The 19,783-nt window shown below is 34.7% G+C and overlaps 1 protein-coding gene across 2 annotated transcripts; it reads right to left on the bottom strand.

Moving 5' to 3' along the window:
- Window positions 1-7,535: 7,535 nt before the first annotated feature.
- On the bottom strand, window positions 7,536-19,768 carry LOC135682639 (limb region 1 protein homolog). 2 transcript variants are annotated; one of them, XM_065197608.2, is made up of 16 exons: window positions 18,868-19,768; window positions 16,933-17,017; window positions 16,510-16,540; window positions 15,170-15,309; window positions 14,687-14,790; window positions 14,149-14,278; window positions 13,566-13,634; window positions 12,935-12,999; window positions 12,339-12,417; window positions 11,832-11,957; window positions 11,432-11,508; window positions 10,735-10,812; window positions 10,134-10,207; window positions 9,684-9,774; window positions 8,473-8,539; window positions 7,536-7,750 (listed from the first exon to the last, which is right to left on the bottom strand). In XM_065197608.2, exons 1-16 carry the CDS (start codon window positions 18,928-18,930, stop codon window positions 7,536-7,538), a joined length of 1,494 nt encoding a protein of 497 aa, XP_065053680.1. In that variant the 5' UTR covers window positions 18,931-19,768. The 2 variants fall into 2 exon arrangements, with proteins under 2 accessions (XP_065053680.1, XP_088969080.1); XM_089112954.1 differs by having other exon boundaries at window positions 11,832-11,954.
- Between the last annotated feature and the right edge of the window lie 15 nt (window positions 19,769-19,783).

The following is a 19,783-nucleotide window of genomic DNA, read 5'->3' as shown; positions in this document are numbered from 1 at the left end:
CAGTTATTACCAGCAAGGATATTTGTCTGCAAGGCACAGGGTAGATCCTTGCCTTTTTTTCCAAATGAAGATGTCATCAGTGTTTGCGGTAGAACAGAATTTTAGGGAAATTTGTCGTAGATTGCAGAAATCTGGCAATTTCTCAACGGAACGAGGGAATTCTACACATTAACCGGACGCAGATTTTTTTAAAATAATACACGGATTGCAGAAATTTCAAAATGTTTAGCGGGATTCTTAAGCTGCTCCTTGTTGGATAGGATTTCATCATTGCATTTTTTGATCTTGTTAATATGTAAGTTGTTCATAAATAAACTTTTATACATTCAGAGGTGGCGCCAGAAATCTTCCGACAGAGGGGTTGGAGCTTCCAACAGCGGGGCTAAATTGACTATAATATGCAGTTTTCGTACGTTATTTTGTCAAATTTGCTCCGACAATAACCTAAAATTTTCTTCCGATAGGGGGGGGGCTAGATGCTTCCGATGGAGAGACTGTAGCGCCCTAGCCCTCCCCTGGCGCCACCACTGTATACATTCTATTGCCCAGTTGCCCGCTATCTGCAATTTTTGACCAAAAAGTACTTATTTCCACATTGTAAGGGCGTGTATGTTGAATAAAAGTTGTTCAGCATGAAACTGTCTTTCAGAATATGTACATATAATGTGGCTTTTTATTATTTTTGTCCGGGTAAAATCGTAATTCCAACACACTAGTATTTTAAACGCACACTCAAGAACCCTGTTTCTAACGATACTGACTTGTCGTAGATTGGGGATAGAGCGAGGTTCAATTTTGAGTCTAACAGGGATTTTCTTGTGCTTTTACATTCTTTTTTATAAGAACCAGTAAGTTTAAGTTCAGGCTGACTGTTCTTAATTTTTCCATAATCTGAGGCTGTTTTGTTCTTAATTTGTTCTTTAATTAATAGGGTGTAAGCAGTGTGATTGCTAGCTTTTCGCTCTAGGGAAGTGTTCAGGTCTCATTTGCCAACAAATGGAGTGAGAAAACCTTCATTTGCTAACAAGTTTGAATATTCAGCGAAAAAGCACCCACACATGGCTAAAAATCCTCGTTTTTGAGATAAGCGTTGTTCAAAATTGCATTTTAAAGTAGCTCAGCCTTAGCTTGTTCTTAATTTGTTTTTAACTCTTGACCAATTTTGAGGCTCGTGTTCTTATGAAAACATTTTTAAAAAAAGATTATAACCATTGCCATAATTTCATCTTTGATTCAATTTAGTGGTTAATTGACTTGTGGAAACATGGTAAAATACCCGCTGTCTGTAGCTGCATGTGTGTCTCTTTCAATTCTTTGAAAATTTCTCGTCAATTTTCCTTTCCTTTTGCTTAACCTTCCACAGCTCAAATGCTGGAGGGTCTCCTACATTCTCCTATAGACTTCCTCCTCCTATTTTATTATTAACGCTCTTTATATCTAGATTTTATCGAATGCTTAGCCGTAGCTGTCAGCGACGAGCGCATATAATTTCCATCTGTTGTTCCTATGGATTGGCCTCAATCTACTGACCCAGCTTAACGATAACTAATGAGACTAATTGTTATGACAATAATAATACTTATCTAGTAACTTACTAAGTAACAATGTATATAGAAACGTTTATGCGATAATGGGTCAAACTTAAAATGAGAAAATTAGCCTACTGCACACGTCACTAGTTCCAAGGGGAAGGCTAAGGCCTCAAAAATTGGAAGAAATAAGACTTTGTTTAAAAGGAAAAAATGACAAATAAAGAAACAACAACTAATAACCGTTCCACTCACGGATCACGAAAGCGAGGGTTGAGTGGGGGGGGGGGGGTAGTTTAGCCTCCCCCATTTTATCAAAGAGAGGTCAGATAAGTATTTAATGCTTCATAGTTCACATTTCATATCTCTTCGTTCTTATTTCAAATTTTGGATTTTTGCCCTTCAGCCGTAGCTGTTTTTCAAGAGGCCCTTCAGATAAAAAATATGTTTGTATATTTGCTTGTATACGTATAAAATTAGAGTACTAGGATATAGGTGAACCATACTATAAAGCCTATTAATAAGGATACTTTATTTAGATGAAAAGTTAAGGCATCGACAAATCTTTTTAAAGCAATTTAGGGAGGATGCTGTCTTGCATTAAGTAGGAAGGCTATATCTTTAATATGCTTTTTTATCCAAGATAATGCTTTCTATAAAACTATAGGCAAGAGCTTCCACAACAATACAACCTTTTTAAGTTTAGACTTGGCAAGAAAATGGGCACTTTCATCCACTTAAGTAACTAACTAATACTTACAAGCTAATATTGCAAAATTCCCTCTAAAACTATTTATCGTTCAAAAACTATTGAATATAATTCCGTTTACCTTCAACTGGTTATTGGAGTCCATCAATTTTCTTGGTGTAAAAAGCCTTCGAAGAAACATAATCTTTTATCACACCTTAGTCTCTAACTCCTAACAGCGTTCTCGTTAATATCCAACAACAAACGACTCTCAAAATGCAAGCAGTGTGAGTATTGAAGTAGTTTATTGACTAAAACTGAATTACCTTTCTATTATTGCTTAAACAAACACGGGAGTAGGTTAATTATTCTTCTTAATTATCTTTTGAGCGATATTGAATCACCAAAATAATATTTTGTCGCGAAAGTAATTCAGTCCCAATCGTTCGAGTTTCAGTAATAATGATAGATAGTTTTTAAAATGATAAATCCATTGAAACCGGCGAATAGAAATCGAAAACTGGATATTGGAAACGCGTGTTTGGGATCGTTATATCTGGTGAAATGGCAAGACGTGAAACACACGCAAGCTGAAGGCATTGAAAGACATTTATGACGGGCACCCGGTTCATTGCTTTCAATTGCTTGCCAGTTACCAGGGCCTCTGACGAATGGAGGCCGGGGAGCCTTGGCCCCCTACTTTTTTGCAAAACAATAGAGCCTTTTTTCCAAATCTTTGGCTATGGGTGTTAAAGTTTTCCTTGCCTCCCCTCCCCACTTTCCAACCTGTGTCGAAGCTCATGGTTACCAGTTTACTTCTGACAGGAATTTTTATGTCTTTGTGTCGTGAAGACATGGGCGTCAATATAGCATGGCAGCCCTACTGTCTTCGATTTTCGATTAAAAGTTATGGTAAATAAGTTCAATTTAGAAGCTATTTAGTAGAGACCTACCATCAGCATAAAGGACTTTCTGCGGCTTAGTCTCTTTGGAGAAGGGTGCATTCGTAATAGGAAACTTAGAATTTGCCAAGAATGAAAGTTTCTAAATCTTATACGTACACTCCAAGTCTTCAAAGTCTCTGAAATTCTGAGTCTAACATTTTGAGTCTGTACTGAGAGATTCTCGGCTGCGAATAGCAGCCTCGGTACTTCGTTGGGTACAAAATGTTTTGTTTGAAGAATGACTTTGCAGGTTGTGTTTCGAAAATGAAGAACGAAGGGTTTGAGGTTTTATCTCGTGATCCATGAACATTTCAAAACTGAGTGACCACTTCGGTCGAAATCAAACCGGAGTCATCCTAACCCTTTTCCTTGTAAGTGATCTTTGTATCTAACCTATTAGTTGTGGTTCCATGCAGTATATTCAATAGGTGTAAAAAATCCATAGGTTGAAGTAGCCAAAAGGCATGAAAGTCAATCAATACTCACTAAGAAATGGTAGCTATTCAGTTTTCCCTATTACAAGTTTCTTTCAAGTTTGAACACGTTTCTTGAGAAAGGACAACATTCGCCAGATTTTATTACCGATTTCTACCACAAAAGCGAAGTTGAATCTCTGATATTACAACAATAGACAAGGTTCCCTTGGGGGTTTTTATCTCTTTGTATTTTTTAGCAACAGGCTGAAGAGAATCAATAGGCCCGTTGCTCAGAGTGGTGAACGTTCTCTACACTACACTCATGGTTAGCATCGTTCTAGAGAGAAGAACATAGTAATGCGTAATTTCTCGAAAAAACTATTGCAAAAAGGGTGAAAATACAAAGAACGATAAAGTGTTGAAATTGTTCATAAAACACCTTGGTACGTTGGCCGTAACCACGACCGACATGGTTGACCAGTTACTTATAGTTGACTAGTTGTTACTATGAATTCTCTGTTAATTTTTTTTGTCATCAGTTTCGGATTACGGATTCAGCCAACGTAGAAACCTAGAAACAGACATTCAGGCTTATTCAGAAAGTGTGTCGAGGATTTCATTCTCTCAATAGAAAATTTATAAAACGCCACAGTCTTAAGAAGAAACCGGCTAATACAACATGTACTTGGCATCGTTTGAGATAACACAAACAAAGTCAATAGACATTGCTGAATACTAAGGAAACGTATTAGAAAAGTAGTGTATTTGGAGTGAGGCTGTTCAGTAGGTGTTCATATAAGGTTTACACAGCCTACAGCTGATGATGCACCTGTTTCTAGTGGGTCCAAATTGTCTGTTTTACTTCTTCTGGTTCAGACTACCTATTTGTTGTTACCCACTCAGAGTATATATATTGTTTTATTTGAATCTCTGCTAAATTTGGGCCTAAAAAAGCTTTGTATTTTCAAAACGGGCAATTTTTGAACACGAGCTACCAAACATTTGTTAAAATGATACAGGAAACACAATGACGGTGCTTGGTTCAGTACTGAAAGTTTCTAGGAATGTTTTCCGCACCATCATAAAATTCACAGCATTTCAACTGAGGCAACTACCTTATTTCAAAGAAAAGGTAAGTTTGAGAGTGTAGTCGCCTTGCTTGCAGTCAGTCAAGAAAATACCTAAGAATTATAATCTACGAGAGCTCAACTGCTAAGCAACACAAGGGTGATAGGATTCATGAACCTCTCGTTTCAATTCTATGAACAACAGGTTTGATAGCGTCCTCCTTGATATGACTTAAACAAAACCTCAACATTTAGTGTTTATACAGTTCATAAATAACACGCTGTTTTGAAAGATTGCCACACTCGTTGAGCCATGAAGTCGGACCCTTTTCGTGCGAACGGAAAGAGATATTTCGACAAAAAAAGTCAAAGTTAATTCAGATCACGGTCTTACTGTATACAAGTGTAGCAAAGGAAAATGCACGTGGTTCATACCTTCTCCTCTTGTCCTAAATCACTGTTGCTTTCTTTGCAGGCAGCATAAATATTGATGTTACAAGGATAAGGGGTTTCCATACGCATGACAACGAAACCATGAATAACAAAAGTTATTGATTTCACACAAATGAAATAAAATGCAGCGATGTCTGTCTCTTGATGCAGCTGCAGAATGTGAGAAGGACATACGCATTGAATGTCAGAAATAAATACTTTTGTTTTTCTTGGTTTAATCTCGTGGAAATAGTTTAAATTTTATGAGGTTTTGGTAACGGTTCGCACACAAAGCCAATGAAATCTCTTTTTCACAAGATCACAATACAGGATATCACTTTCATTGTTACGTGCACAGCAAATAAGCAGGATTCTCAACGAACCTGGTCTTGACATGTTGCAATCTACCGTCGGTTACTCTCCGACGCTTACTTTAGAAATAAATGAACTTTAAAAGCACGCAGGAATTTATTTGCGTGGAACCTCTCTCAAAATTGAAGTTTGCCCAAAATCTAATGTTGAGAGTTGGGAAACTAGTGACGGGGGAATTCAATTGCAAATAAAGACCTCCATGCTTGTCTTTCCCTAAGCTTAGATTGTTTACTTGTGTCAGAATTCATTTGTTTTTACTCCAATTGTCTCTTTGTCTATGTACTGCTCACCTCACGATCAAAGTCGGAAGCAAACGACAACAGATGACCCCGGCAACACTCATCGTAAGAACAGCAGTCCAAAATATAAGACAAAACAATTATCGACGAATGAACTATTTCTCGATATCTATATTTATATGAAAAACGTAGTACCTAGATGAAGCTTATCGTTAAAGCTATTTAGTTCTTTCGCATAACAAATCATATAATATCGTAATGAAATTATTAACTTACAGAAGAATAGCTATGAAACAATGAAATATAACAGGGGTATGTAAAAATAATACGAGCACGTAACGCTTACGAACAGTTGGAATTTAGAAGATATAACTGTAAATGCATTTGAACCGACAGAAACAGCGATAATGAGGCCAAAAGCTATTTATTCATCATTAGTTTCGCTTTTTTGCAAAGCATATTATATATTGTATCTTTAGGTTGCACATCAAGACCGAAGGGTTGGGAGCGATTAAAAGCCAGGGATAAACTTGGCCCAATTAAGAAATACAGCATTCCATGACAGAAATAAAGCCAGACTGCATTACGAATTCTGAAAGACACAACGTGGGACTATATCACAAGTGGATACAAGTTCTGATTTTACGTTTTTTGTCAAATTTTCTATTTGCTCTTGATAGAACTTACGAGAATACCCTTATCTATGCAGATATCAGCGGTGGGTTGACTTTGGGGGTAGCATCATTGCTGTACCTCTTTAGGGTTCTGTATCTCATTAATCATGATTATGATTATCAAAATAGTTAGAGGTAGTTTATTCCCTTTACAGAAGCCTTTCTAATGTATGCACTAGAGATGCACTAGATATGGATGCTGGGGGCTGGTTGTTCAGAAGCAGGTTGATTATTTTAATTTATGCCTAAATAATGCCGAATATGCCAAGTAAATGCCAATCCATGACTCCTGAGGAGAGGGGGTGTCAAATCGACTATCCCCTGTCTATCTACCCTTGACACAAGATTAATTGGACCTATCAATGAAACTTGCTGACAGAGAAAACTACAAGCAGAGACTAATATACTGAAGTAATATTAGCGTGCCTAAATGTTGACCCTTTTTTAGTTGGGTGGTAGCCTTTCTTGAAATATACGAGAAAATTCTACTTTTTTGGACATTATCTAAATGAAAAAGTGTGCAAAGAGGAAATGACAAAGCAGGTGTGATATCGCACAAACAGATAATGATTACAATGTTTCGAAGAAAATCTCTACGAAAATGATTTATTATTTCTTTTTTAAAAGTTTACTAGGAACACATTTGATGAAAAGGGTCGTTAATAATCTATCTGCTAATACAGATTCGCAGAAACCGCGATAGATATAAATGTTGTGTAATGTCGTCTTAAACTATAGTGTTGTCAATATTTTATTCTAAGCTATCCGATGCTTAACAACCATTATTTTCTAGGCTAAGCAGTTCATCTATTACAATGGCGCTTTACGAAATTCAATTCTTTATTGTGAATCATTCAAATAAAATCGTACTCTGACAGTAGAAAAAGCTCCGAGCTCGTAACAATATCATAATAAGGAATTAACATTCCAACTGAGAGCGATTGTTTAGAACAATACTTAAAAATGGAAAACTCATGAAAATTACAACATAGGCGAAGCTGAACAATTAAAATATATACCAGGGATTAAACGATATTGTTTACTTCAAACAAACTGGGTTTTAAAATATAATTAAACTTACAACGATATAAAGATACAATTTTGTATAAGCAAAGACTTTGATACAAACCTACGAGCAAACAGCTTTGAATAGCATCATATTTTGAAAGAATATCTAAGAAGATTTCTGCTTTAAAGTCTTAAGCCTCGTAAAAACAGCGGACTGCCGCATTTGTTCCATAAGTGCTCTACGAACAGTCGAGGTGAATTTTTGTGTCAGACACAGCGAGGTCGAGGCTTCGAAGACCAAGTTGTAAAACAGCACCACGTGATAGTTACCAAGCCAATCCAGCTTGGCGTATTCTCCCATCAAATCAAACTTAGTTATACCTGATCAAAATTGAAAGATTAATGAGCGAAGCTTTGCGGTAAAGGTTACGTTCTTAGTTGATCGTCTATGGTGCAAAAACCTAATTCAGTATATAATCAACAAAAAATAGTTGTTTACGTTGACAGCTGTTGGAAAACCTCACGCACCCGCGCTTGGTCGACTGGAAAGAGTTCTAAGAGGAATATGAGGGGCAAATGACACTTGTTAACTGCTCTATTTTAAACAGTCGTTTGAGCTATCTGAACGTTCGATTTCATTTATTGGGCTAACGCTAGATCCTATCTTTACTATGCACAAGAAAAGATATGCGTAAATTAATCAAAGGAAACTGAGAAAAAAGATGTCAGTCTCCTCGCACAGTTTACAAAATTAAACATGCACTGTTTGTTTGACACTATAAGATGAATTAAGTTCTTAAAATGATAAATTAAGAGACGTATTTATTTTATAAAGAAGAGTTTGAAAGAACTGTGCAAACGCAAGTCAGGTAGTATTCTCGGGGAAAAACATCTTACACATCGATGATTGGCAAGCAACTAGGGAGAGAGTAGTACAAAACCTCAATGTAGGTTCAGTATTGTAGAAAGGCCAAGCCTGAGGATAGAAGCTGTGGAGACTGAAATATCCCTACATCTACGGTAAAAACGATTGTAAATGATAGACGCATGTTGTTGTTGGTATTCTATCAAACACTTTTTGAGGCAAACAAACCTGAACTTACCGAGTGTTCTGGCTAAAATTGGTAATGCAGAACTGAGAACCAGAAAAACGATGCAGTTGGCGATTAGCTAAAAACAAGATGTACATTTAGATTATAGTTAACTGGATAACATGGCAGGGTTACTAGAGAGAGTAACCAAAATTTGGAAAATCAGGCTTACGTGTTCTGAAAATTATATGTAAAATTTGCATGCAAACATTCAGCTTTGAGCAAGAGAACTATAATTCATTTGATGAAGCAACCGTCTGTAATTTATGCAAAACGTGCATTCATTTTTCACAGAAATATATTGTGCATTTTTGTTTACTAGGTACGAGAGTGAGGAATAATGAACCTGGGCTTTCTCAAGAAACCGAAGAAAAAGATCGGTGTTGCGGGTAAATTAGATTCACACCAACCACTGAAATAGGCAATAGAATTGGTTTTGGCTTTAAATAATTGAAAGCATAGAATTCATTTTCTGAAAAGTGGAAGAAAACTTTTGAAGCAGTTGGTAAAAGAAAGCAAGCTTAAATTCTTATAACATAGAAATGAAATATTGATGTAAAAAACAATTAATAATTTATCAAAATCACTTTAAAGGAAAAAACTTGTTGCTTTTACTCGTGTGCAAAATTAAAAAGAGATAATGTATGAAACATATCAAGGACCAATAATCCACAAGTTCTGGCAAAGCAGAATATGTCTAGGTGTGAAGGCTGTTAATTGGAGAAATTATACTTTAATTAAACATAGAGTAGGCAAGCCCAAGTTAGTAAATCGGTCTGTGGGTAATTTCGTTTGTCGTAAACAAATTTGTGAAAGACCAAACTACATAATCTATAATTTGGAATTAGGCTTTAAGTGGCCTGAGTAAAAATCGATAAACAGAGGAAATAAATAAAATAAAAAGGTTCTCGTTGTATTTTTAAGTTAAATCTGAGGCATTTTCAATCTTTTTCAATCTGAGACAACAGAAGTTTATAATTTACAATGGCCTCTTGGAACCGAACTTTTTAAAAGAATCTGACCGGGCGCTAGGCCTCGAATAAACGTTTCTTTCAAAACAAGGAAAATTTGTCGGTGTTTATTCAAGGGCCAGCGTTAATGCAAATGATTACCATTTTAGGAAGTAACGCAATAATTTGGGGAAACTTCAGGAAAACTTTAATAAAGCAGGCTAGAGGTCCTTTAATGTAAATAGAAAACGTACTCTAAAATGCTGGACTTACCCGCGTAATGCCAGTTTTCTTTCGCTTTGGACGAAGATGTTGAAATATGGGCATACCATAAAAGCCAACTAGGGAGGCAGCCATTATAAAACTAAAGATTTATTAAGGTTAATTAGTAAAAGACTTTCTCGTGAAATATGAAACTCGAATATATCTCTATCTAAAATTTAAAATTACCAATTTTTCTATATATTCATCTATGATGCCATGAAAATCACTGTTTATCTACCTGTCTTATAGCACTCGATGAAGTAACAGCAGAGCTGTGTGTGCTGTTAAAGTTGCCTTATTGTTGCATTAAGCGTGAAATTGACGCTTACAACCCTACTGCTCTACACACCAAAGGGGATACCTAGCACTCAAATCTATAGATATCAAAACAGCAGCTACAACTTTGCTAGTATTTCTAATCGAAAGTTGCTAATCATTGATTATACAACGAAAGGATACAATATCAAAATGATTTCAATCATTGATCCAAACGACCCGAGGGCTGAGAAAGACACCTTCCCTAGTGCAGCATACTGTAAAAAGAGAGAATTGCATTATGAATGGTAAAACATACGATATTACACGACAATATCACTATTAGGAGACAATTTTCAAAAACTGCAGTCAACGATCAATAACTTAGCGTTGTCGAAAATGTTTCATAACGATAAATGTAAGTAAATTGTACCAGGAAAAAATTAATTAAATGATTAGATAACATTTTCCTGGTAGAATTTACTTACATTCATCGCTATTATAGCATTATATTGTACCGCACGCAATCTAGTATGAAAATGTTTTCACCCGGCTTTAAAGCCTTGTAAAGCAACAAAAACACAAGGACATCTCCTGGCAACAGACAATAACATCAGCTAAATCGCGATCTGTTATACGGAGGCTCCAAAATAAAACGGTGCTGGGATGCAGAGTGAACTTGCAGACCATAAAACAAATTGGCAGATAATTTTCTTATATGATTATGTCAAAAATCTGTCAATATCTTTACTGTTAAAAGTTTAAAGATGGATAAAAAGGGAAAATCCGATGACTCATTACGTACGTGTGTTTTGAACGGCAATTTTCCATTCATAAACAGCAAACTCAAAGAATTCAGTGCAACCATGCACATACAAGCTGCCTTTAAGGACAAAAAACTTTAATGAAAATTTTAATGAAAAACTATCAGCATAGATTTTGCAAGCAAATCAAACAAAAAAAGAGTTTCTGATTTCATCATAGGGGATTCTTGCGTCTATCTGATAAATATGATCAGATTAATATAAATATGATCAGATTAATATAAATATGATCAATAAGAGTAATTCGAGATTTAGATGTCACTACGTTGGCAGAGAGTCTTTATGAATGAAAAGAAGGAGCCTCCATCACAGCGATGGAAGATTTAATCACCGACTGTGGGGAGTTGAAATATTATGTGGTACTTGACAGACAAATAGAAATTACAGTGATTCTGATACGTCCAGAGTTCAGCTCAACATTCCGTCAATTCTTAGGTTCATTTTGACGAAAAAGATTAAAGATTAGATTTGAGACAGAAGAAAAAAATGTTCAACTTTTAAAAGACCGTCCAGACAGGGTAAATTGAGTTTCCAAGGGCTTCCAAATATTTTGATTGAAATTTGAAACAATGGCTCAAAAGCCACAAACCAAGCTACAAAAAAATAACATAGGATATTCTAAGATGATATTGTGAATATTCTTAGCAGTAAACAATATTCAGTGAAAGTTCAACCTACTGTCAGAGCTAAAAGCACCAAAAGAGAAACTGGGTACAGCAGATTTCTTTCCCAAGCTGACGCATCCCGTTCGCGCTCTGTAAAATCAATTGAAACCCAGTTGATATATGATGCCTTAGCTATAGGCCTCAATAAGAAAAAGGAAATGTTTGCTTCAAAATACAGAAATTTATCGAGACAACTTAAATTTGTTACATAAGAAATACTACTCTAATGCATGATCTAAATAAGACGCAATGTCACTCTATGTTAAGCTATCAGCTAGGAAAAGGCCATGACAGAAAATTTCAAGCATCAAATTTAAATTTTTAAGATATACCAGATTAATGACCTCAATGGTCGGACTTTGCATCTGAGAGCTTTAATAAGTGCCATACACTAAAATTATACGATTCGATACCTAATTCTCGCTGTTCTTCCATTAGTTGAAAGATCTTTTTAGCTTCTGGATCTGTATCTCTACTTGAAAAAGTTCCATTCATTCCATTTTCAAATGGTCCTGTATAAAACCGCTTGCTTGGATCTGCTAAAAAGCAAAAGTTAATTTGAAGAAACTATACTTATCTTACTAATATTCTTGCATCACTAAGCTTTGAACAACAATGCAAACACATTTATATGTTTTTGCTTTCTTCTAAGAACTATTGTAACTTCAACTAAGTTATCATTCGATCAATCAGAAAACAGCTAATTAAATTCTATCTGTTTCTTGGAAAGGAAACCACCATCCTTAAACCCACTGAAATCCCTCTTATTTTTTTCTTTATTCGAACTTTTGTAGTAAGATTAAAATAACCGATGTAGACTTAAATAATTTTGTCCCTATCCAATTAAATCTACCACAGAATCAAATAATGCAAAAAGTTATAAAGTTAGACAGCTGTCGAAAAAAACTAGCATTACTAACCTCTATGATTTAATCTCCGTACTAGACTTTCTTTTTGGAGCTCAATTGCATTTATTTCGTCATCAACATCCCTCAAAAACTACAAAGAAATGTAGAAGGAACGTTCATAGGTAACGATTGAACTGTGGATTTTGCTGCCTTTCTCCATCATAACAAACATTTTACACAAGTATACATTCCTTTTAGCCACCTGCACTTTACTACAGCTTTTAACAAAAGAACAATACGGCCGAAACACAGTTTCATCATGAAAACTTTTCTGGTACACGGGAGTAATGGATTCCCTAGTCTTTTGCAGACATGCTATATGTTTTAGATCATTAAGCACAGTCTCGAATGCCATGTTTTATTTTTCTGTGGTATCTTGAATCAGTATCAAAGGCTTCTCAAATTCTTTATACTCGTTATAATATTCAACAGAAGCATTTCACGAGCTGTTCCAGGAGACTGCTTTTAAACACGGTCAATAGTTTCGTAATCATTGCCAATGACATCTAACAACTTCTAAATAATTATGAAACTTGAATAAAACTTTGAATGAAGATTTACTTTCTTTAATTAATGTTTGTAGAAAAACATACAAAATATCTCATTACCTGTGGTTTCACGAGATATTGACCGAGGACGCTAAATAGTCTTGCAAATCCAAGTGGCGTGCACACTAGAAGGTTTATACAAATATTTATAGCCATCAGCACACGAGAAAAGAAAATGTTTAAAGAGAAAGTAATAATTTACACGAAAAGGATAGATATTCTTCTGTTCATTATTCAGCCACTGGAAAAGAAGTTTTGCTATCTCTAGTAGCAAATGTTGTAAAAATGAATAGTTTTACTTTGAGCGCATTTGCTATAAAAATTAAAAAAAACCATGTAGGGTGTTTATCTTAAAAGAATGTCACGAGAACCTACAAATATATTCAACATTGAAACTTCTTGAATAAAAAACGATCACAAAAGGTAAAGCAATTGTGCCCCTAATGTTTCTAACACTTATCAGAGTAAGGAAAATAGGGTTTTATACAGAAATTGACTGAACTGATCTAATTCTGGTTATCACCCAGTAAATATTTCAAATCCTGGCACAGCGAATAGTTAGCTCCTTGCCAAATATGTGTACAGCTTTACCTTTTTCAAAGTTATTTGGAAGATTTTGAGGACGATTTGATTAAAACAGAAAAATAAGACCAAACACTGAGATCTTGCTTTAAAAATCATACCAACTTACAAAGTTGAAGTAGCACACCAAACAGTGAGATGCAAGAGTAAATAAATGGTAGATGGGGTAGCCAAGAATCTGAAAAAAATACTTGCAGAATGAGATTTCATGTAAATAAATCATCATTTAGATTTGTCTTTCGACACAACAATAACTTTCGCATATAATTATGTACTTTTAAACTATATCATGATATAACAATGAACTCTTATTGAGATCTCTGCTCCAATAAGGCAAACCTACACTCCTGGCCAAAAATAGCTGAGACATTTGAACAAAAAAAGGCATCGCGTGCTATATCTTCATATTATATGCGCTGGTGACCTAAACCTCCTTCCCCCTGGGGTCAATGTTGGTTAAGTACGGAATAAGTGGGGATTACTACATTGGTTACCAATCCTATCCCAACATTGATTTGAGGGGAAGGGGACAGGTGATTTGTAAGTAGCTTCTCTTTTTGCAAGTGTCTCAGCATAATTGGCCAAGATTGTAGTTTGCTGATTTAAAAAACACAAAAGAAATCTAAAAGAATGAAATGTAATCAAGAATTTCCATTGAAAAGATTCCTTGGTACACAAAACAACCAACATACCAACATTCAAAGCATTTTCTGTGTCATTTTTGTTGAAAACAATCCCGTAAACAACCCATGCCAAGCTGAAGACTAGGACGCCAAGTAAAGCCAATACAACAAAAGTTTCATATACTCTTGCCTTGACACCCTTGAAGTAAAAGATAAATACATTTTGAAAAAATCTCATTAAAAACGTCAGTGATACTTCTGGTGAAACAAATACTGCCCTTCACGAAAGGGTAACGGAATCCTGACAGTTTTTGGCCACTGTCAGTGAACTTACAGCAGGTAAAACCTAGTGAACAAAAGTGGCAACCACTGTGATCTTCCTCTAGACAAAAATGGCACCCTCATGTGTGCAAAAAGGAAAAAATGAGATCAAAACATACCTCACTTTAATTTTTTTCAAACCTTTAGCATCATAAAAACCATGTGGCCACATTACAAAAGTCAAATAAAACGAATTAATTTTATAATTTATCATATAATGTTAAACTTAATTATAAGCTTATTTCCAAACAATTTTAAATTACTTCTTCAGGAAAAAGATCAGTACCTTTTGTGATCCAGCTAGACCCTCAGACTCAGTGAAAAAGTAGGCAAAGGGCATGGCCAGAAACAAAGCAATGTATGTACCAAGAAAAATTTGATTCCAAAGACCTAAAGGAAAAACAAAATGCATTTCCATTACATAGCTTCTAAAGGCTGTTACTTTTTCAGCAAGCAATGCTGCTTTTAAACCAATGAAAAATCTTTCATAATCAAGCACTTTTCTTAAGATTTTGTGATTAAAAAGTGGCTGAATTAATTATATTAGCAAAGAATGGATAACAACAATATAGTAGGGAGATAATAAGAACAAATGATTTGAAAAGAATTCTTAAGGGGGGAGTGTCCATTAATCTCAGCAAGAAAACTACTTCAGAAGAAGGCAAATAAAAGGAGGGACCACAATCCACATGTTTATCATTTGATGATTGAAATGAAATAACAAAAAAAGATTCTAAGTGTATGACACTGAAGAGTAAAAAATGCTCACCTTGTATCAATGAATCATTTAACCATTTGATATAGAAGCTATGAGGATATCGAAGAAGAACTTCATTGCTTATGATGGAGAAAGGTAGCAACAAAACTGCTCCAATTGAAATAGACATAGAAAAGCAACATAAGGCAATCCTGAAAGAAAATTTGCAAAATTAATACACAAATCAAGAGCAAATGAAAAATATTTCCAAATTCTATTTAATTATGCTTTTTTATTCTCCTTTACGTAATGTTAAAACTCAAACAATATCTTTTGGAAAATATTTCACAAATAGAGGAATTTTGAGAATGTTTGTTATGTTTGCTCTAACAAGCGAGGTGACAAGTGGAAACAGACAAAAATGGTGCTGCATATAAATGTAAAATTTGCATTGCAATTCTTAGAAAACTTCTCTTAATGAAGAACTATCTGCTATTAGAAACACAAAACTCTCTAAAAATTTAACAGCCAGGTGACAAATTGTCTTATAATTACAGAAGTAAAATGACTGCAAGGCATCCTTATACAGTGTGGTAAAGTATGTAAGTCTTCAGTCATTAAGCTTATTATTCTCATAACCCAAAAACTATGGTGTCATGCTGAATTAGATTTAATTAAGTATGCATTAACTGAAAACAGCTAGCTTCCCATGTAAAATATTGAGTGCTATAAATTGCTATTAAGCTACACTATCAAGCACTTCTTATAGCAGCACTGTATAAATTAATACACATAATTGTTAGACTTTCCCTTCTAGAGGCAGATTTGGACTCATGTTTTTGTAAACATGAAAGTAAGAACCATTTATCAGTAACAAATAATTAGCTAGTTAATTTGATGTTAACCAAGATATTCCCGTTGATTATCAACAGGCTGAATTTTAAAAGAAACCCTATATCATTTTGAACAATTCTACAAATGATATATTGTATGGAAACCATATCACAAATTTTGATAAGGTTTTTAACTATGGTTAGCTATTGAAATTAAGGCAGTGTGAAATATAGTCTTTATATATAATATATAGAACTGAAAATATAGTCTCTTAGCTAAAAAATTTAGCATAAAAAACTTGCATAGAGGCTTTCCAGCAGATGGGCAGATCTTTTGTCTCTTAGCAAAGTTTTCATATTGATTGTGTCACAGGAAAAAAGCATAAGCTACAATTTTATTATATAAGAGAGTATGTCACAAACAAAAGAAATTCATCATTGAAAATAACAGGACAGCTTTTGTGAAAGGTGCTTACTGCACTCAGGCTGTTTCCTCTAACACTGGGTTGCAGAATAAGGACAAAAAAGCACTAATTATATGAGGCGTTTTATGTTACAATAACCAGAATTTAAACTTACGAAATTCGATAAACTGTGTCTTCTTCATCATCTAAAAAAAGAGACAATTTAAAAAATTAAACATAGCATCCCTTGATTGTGCAGTACACAAACTTCAAATGCCATGCCAACAAAAACTTAAAAAGAATACCTCAGGGCTTTCAATGGGGGGCACACGATAGCGCAGGAGCATGCAGGCACGCACCCGAGGTTATCTTTAGAGCAATTAGTCACGTGCCCAGTGATAAATATTTCTCTTGAAGAGCGTGATTACCCGATGCTGATAAGTCAATCCACTTAAGAAACTCTTTATAGAAACGCCCCACTCTTATCACACGAGTTTTTGTCCTTGCGCGTTGATATCTGAACGTGAAAGCTCTGATACCTCCAAAATTTAATGACAGTGATGGTAAAAAAGTTTAAAATCAAAAAAGCCATTCTCACCACATATGCTGTCTCTCCTTTTCTTTAAATATCTTATGATTGCATACGATGTAAAATATAGACAAATAAAGACCAGCAAGGAGATCTAGAAAAAATACCTTTATTTGTTATATTTAAACAGTAGACACAGATAATAGAATATAAATTCACCTTTATATGCTTGCAAGGCATTACAAATTGGAAATTATTTCATGGTATCTTTCATAACCATAAGCAGTTTTCTGGCTGCTAATAATCTAAACATCTTTTTAAAAGTTGTGCTTCTACTCAAAAGAATATTTAGTTCAAATTTTTGAAGTGAATGTTGTTATCAGAATCAAAAGATATTTGCTACTTTTGTTTAACAGTGGTGCTGAACCATTTCTGATTGATTCTGAGAAAATATGCCATTCAACAGAATATTGTTTGAAATATCTTTAAGGCATTCACTCAAGGGATGAATTTTTCTCGAAACCAAAAGAATGTTTTCTTCAAATTTTTAAAGTCAAAATATTTGGGATATGAGTTTTTACCACTCATTATTTGCTATTTGTTGACTCTATAAAAGAAAATTCAAACATCTTGCATACCTTACATGTTATACTCAAGCAGTGGTGGCAACATATGGTCAGCAGACCAGAATCTGGCTCGGAAAGAGAACTTTTGTGGCCCACAAGATGAGCCTTCATCAAATCTGCTCAATATCTTTTGTCACTGGGACTGGGCAAACATTAACAAATGTAGCAAGAACGTATTTTACTGGGCACCGTGACATTTGAGCAGGGGTCACAGTTGTCCCTATTTTGTCATGTCTCAGTTGCTAGTGTGCTAGGGGGGCTTATATAGGATTGAAGCTGGTGTTTATGTATAGTAAATTGAATGGTCTGAGCGGAAAAGTTGATGCTAAATGTTGATTGATGGATAATTCTGTATTCACTTCCTGGGATGATTTCTACAAACCCTGAATCACATCCTTTTTAATATTGGTTGGTTTAAAATTGTATCAGTCTTAACTGTGGTTGCAAATTGTCTATGTGAAAAATGTATAGTTATAGTGTAATTGAAATAAAATGAAAGTTTTTCATTTTTGATATTATCATTTCATTTAGTTTTAAAGATGTGCCCTCAGTCATTATCTTAGTTCTGCATACTTGTTGATCAGTTATGGCCAATCAGTAACATGAGAAATCTAAAAAGGTCTACCAAAAAACTACAGAGGGACGTATGAAACACTGAAAATTTGGAACCTCAGAACAATATTTTGTGAAATGGAGTCAATAGATCTACTGTTATGGTAATAATGACCCTTCTTTCATAATAATAATTCTAAATCCTTTTGTAAAATGCTATTATTGAGATTTCTGTTCTATTAGTTTCTTGGTTCGAAAGTAATAAGTTGAACCACTGAAGATGTCTTCGGTTTTTATGATTTTTATCAGAACAGAAAGAAATTCATGACCATTAAGTAGGACATTTGGTGTGTTTTAAATTATTTTTTATTATGACTTGGATTTTTTATGATTTTTATCGGAACAGAAAGAAATTCATGACCATTTAGTAGGACATTTGGTGTGTTATCATGACTTTTTTAGAGCGAAGAAATTTTTCTTACAGTCTTTATTCTGGAGGCACTCAAAAACTATCTTAAATTTTTAAAGATTCTTCCTTGTTTTAAAAGCATTTCCAAAGAAAAAGAAAACATGCCACAACATTATTAAAAATAAGGGTAGTTTTAAGAATGAAAAATGACTGACTTGTTATTTCTAATATTCAAATATCAACATTTCATGGTGGTAAGATTAACAATTCAAAACAGCCAACTTGATGATTGCAGTGTGATGTGGCAGTGTAAGGAATATACCTTTTGACACCTATGTCCATGCACCTTTTGGTCACGGTAAATTTAGGTTAACCACCCGAGGTTAGATACTTTAAGAATAACAAAGGTTACTTTACCGTGCTTTGCCTGACCACCTCGTAAAAGTATTTTTCATGCTTTTCTTCCTCTGACCAATCCATATGTTCCAATTTTCTTGGGATATGAAAACCCGTCGACACTTTCAAATTTTTAGGCTAGGCCCAAAACAATTCATGAAATAAAGTTCTTTGACCGGACCAAAAATCATCAGGATAAGAGTTCAAAGGTCTAATCCTAGAACATTTGTGATATTTGATGCCTCCGTGCATTGCAGAATACATCTAGACAGCGTCTGTCGACAACTTGCCAAACGGATGGATCATGCAAATCAACCGCCATTTTAATTCTTAATAAACAATCATTGATCTCGAAATAGGGGGTAACTAATTCCTTTGCAGGGGGGTTAACAAACAAATTCAATCCTCTTTGTAGTGACTCGGTCAATATGAAATGTTAGAAATTACCGCATCTCCAACATTTGATTGCAAATCCGGGCCGCAAACATTTTCCGCATTGCATTACACTGATCTGATTTACTGTTTATCTCAGTTTCCAACGAAAACTTTTCTTCATCATCTTGCAAAGGAAGTTTTTCAACATGAAAGAACTCTTATGAAAAATTCAGTTACTGTCGGGCAATCGTTGATTAAAAATTGTCGAATGAAAACCTTACATTAATTGCAACAAATAAAGTCAAAATTGGGCGGTAGAAGCTGTAAAACGCCTAAAACGGTTACCCAGGGGTATCCCTAGAATCCTCAAAGAAAAATTTTTCCATTTTGTATACATAGGATAGGATGCTGTGCAAAAAACAGCGGGCAGGACATACATTTTAATTTCAATTATTCTTTGGTTGTTTAATGTTTCTAAAATCTTTTAAGCTTAATTTCAGCTTTTCCAATGCAGTGATTTTGCAAAACAGAATAACTAGACAAAACTGGTTAACAATCTATT

Source organism: Rhopilema esculentum, chromosome 16, assembly GCF_057945365.1.
Source record: "Rhopilema esculentum isolate cy_ngs chromosome 16, ASM5794536v1, whole genome shotgun sequence".
Taxonomy (NCBI): domain Eukaryota; kingdom Metazoa; phylum Cnidaria; class Scyphozoa; order Rhizostomeae; family Rhizostomatidae; genus Rhopilema; species Rhopilema esculentum.
The sequence above is the reverse complement of the archived record's forward strand: the minus strand, read 5'-3'. Positions and strand labels throughout refer to the sequence as shown.

Excerpts from the sequence above, each read along its gene's own strand:
- LOC135682639 (XM_065197608.2), bottom strand. The coding sequence starts at position 18,930 with ATGGATTGGTCAGAGGAAGAAAAGCATGAAAAATACTTTTACGAGGTG. Across the intron at positions 15,310-16,509 it reads GACACAGTTTATCGAATTTC|GATTGCCTTATGTTGCTTTT; the intron begins GTAAGTTTAAAT and ends ATTTTCTTTCAG. Across the intron at positions 7,751-8,472 it reads AATTTTAGCCAGAACACTCG|GTATAACTAAGTTTGATTTG; the intron begins GTAAGTTCAGGT and ends AATTTTGATCAG.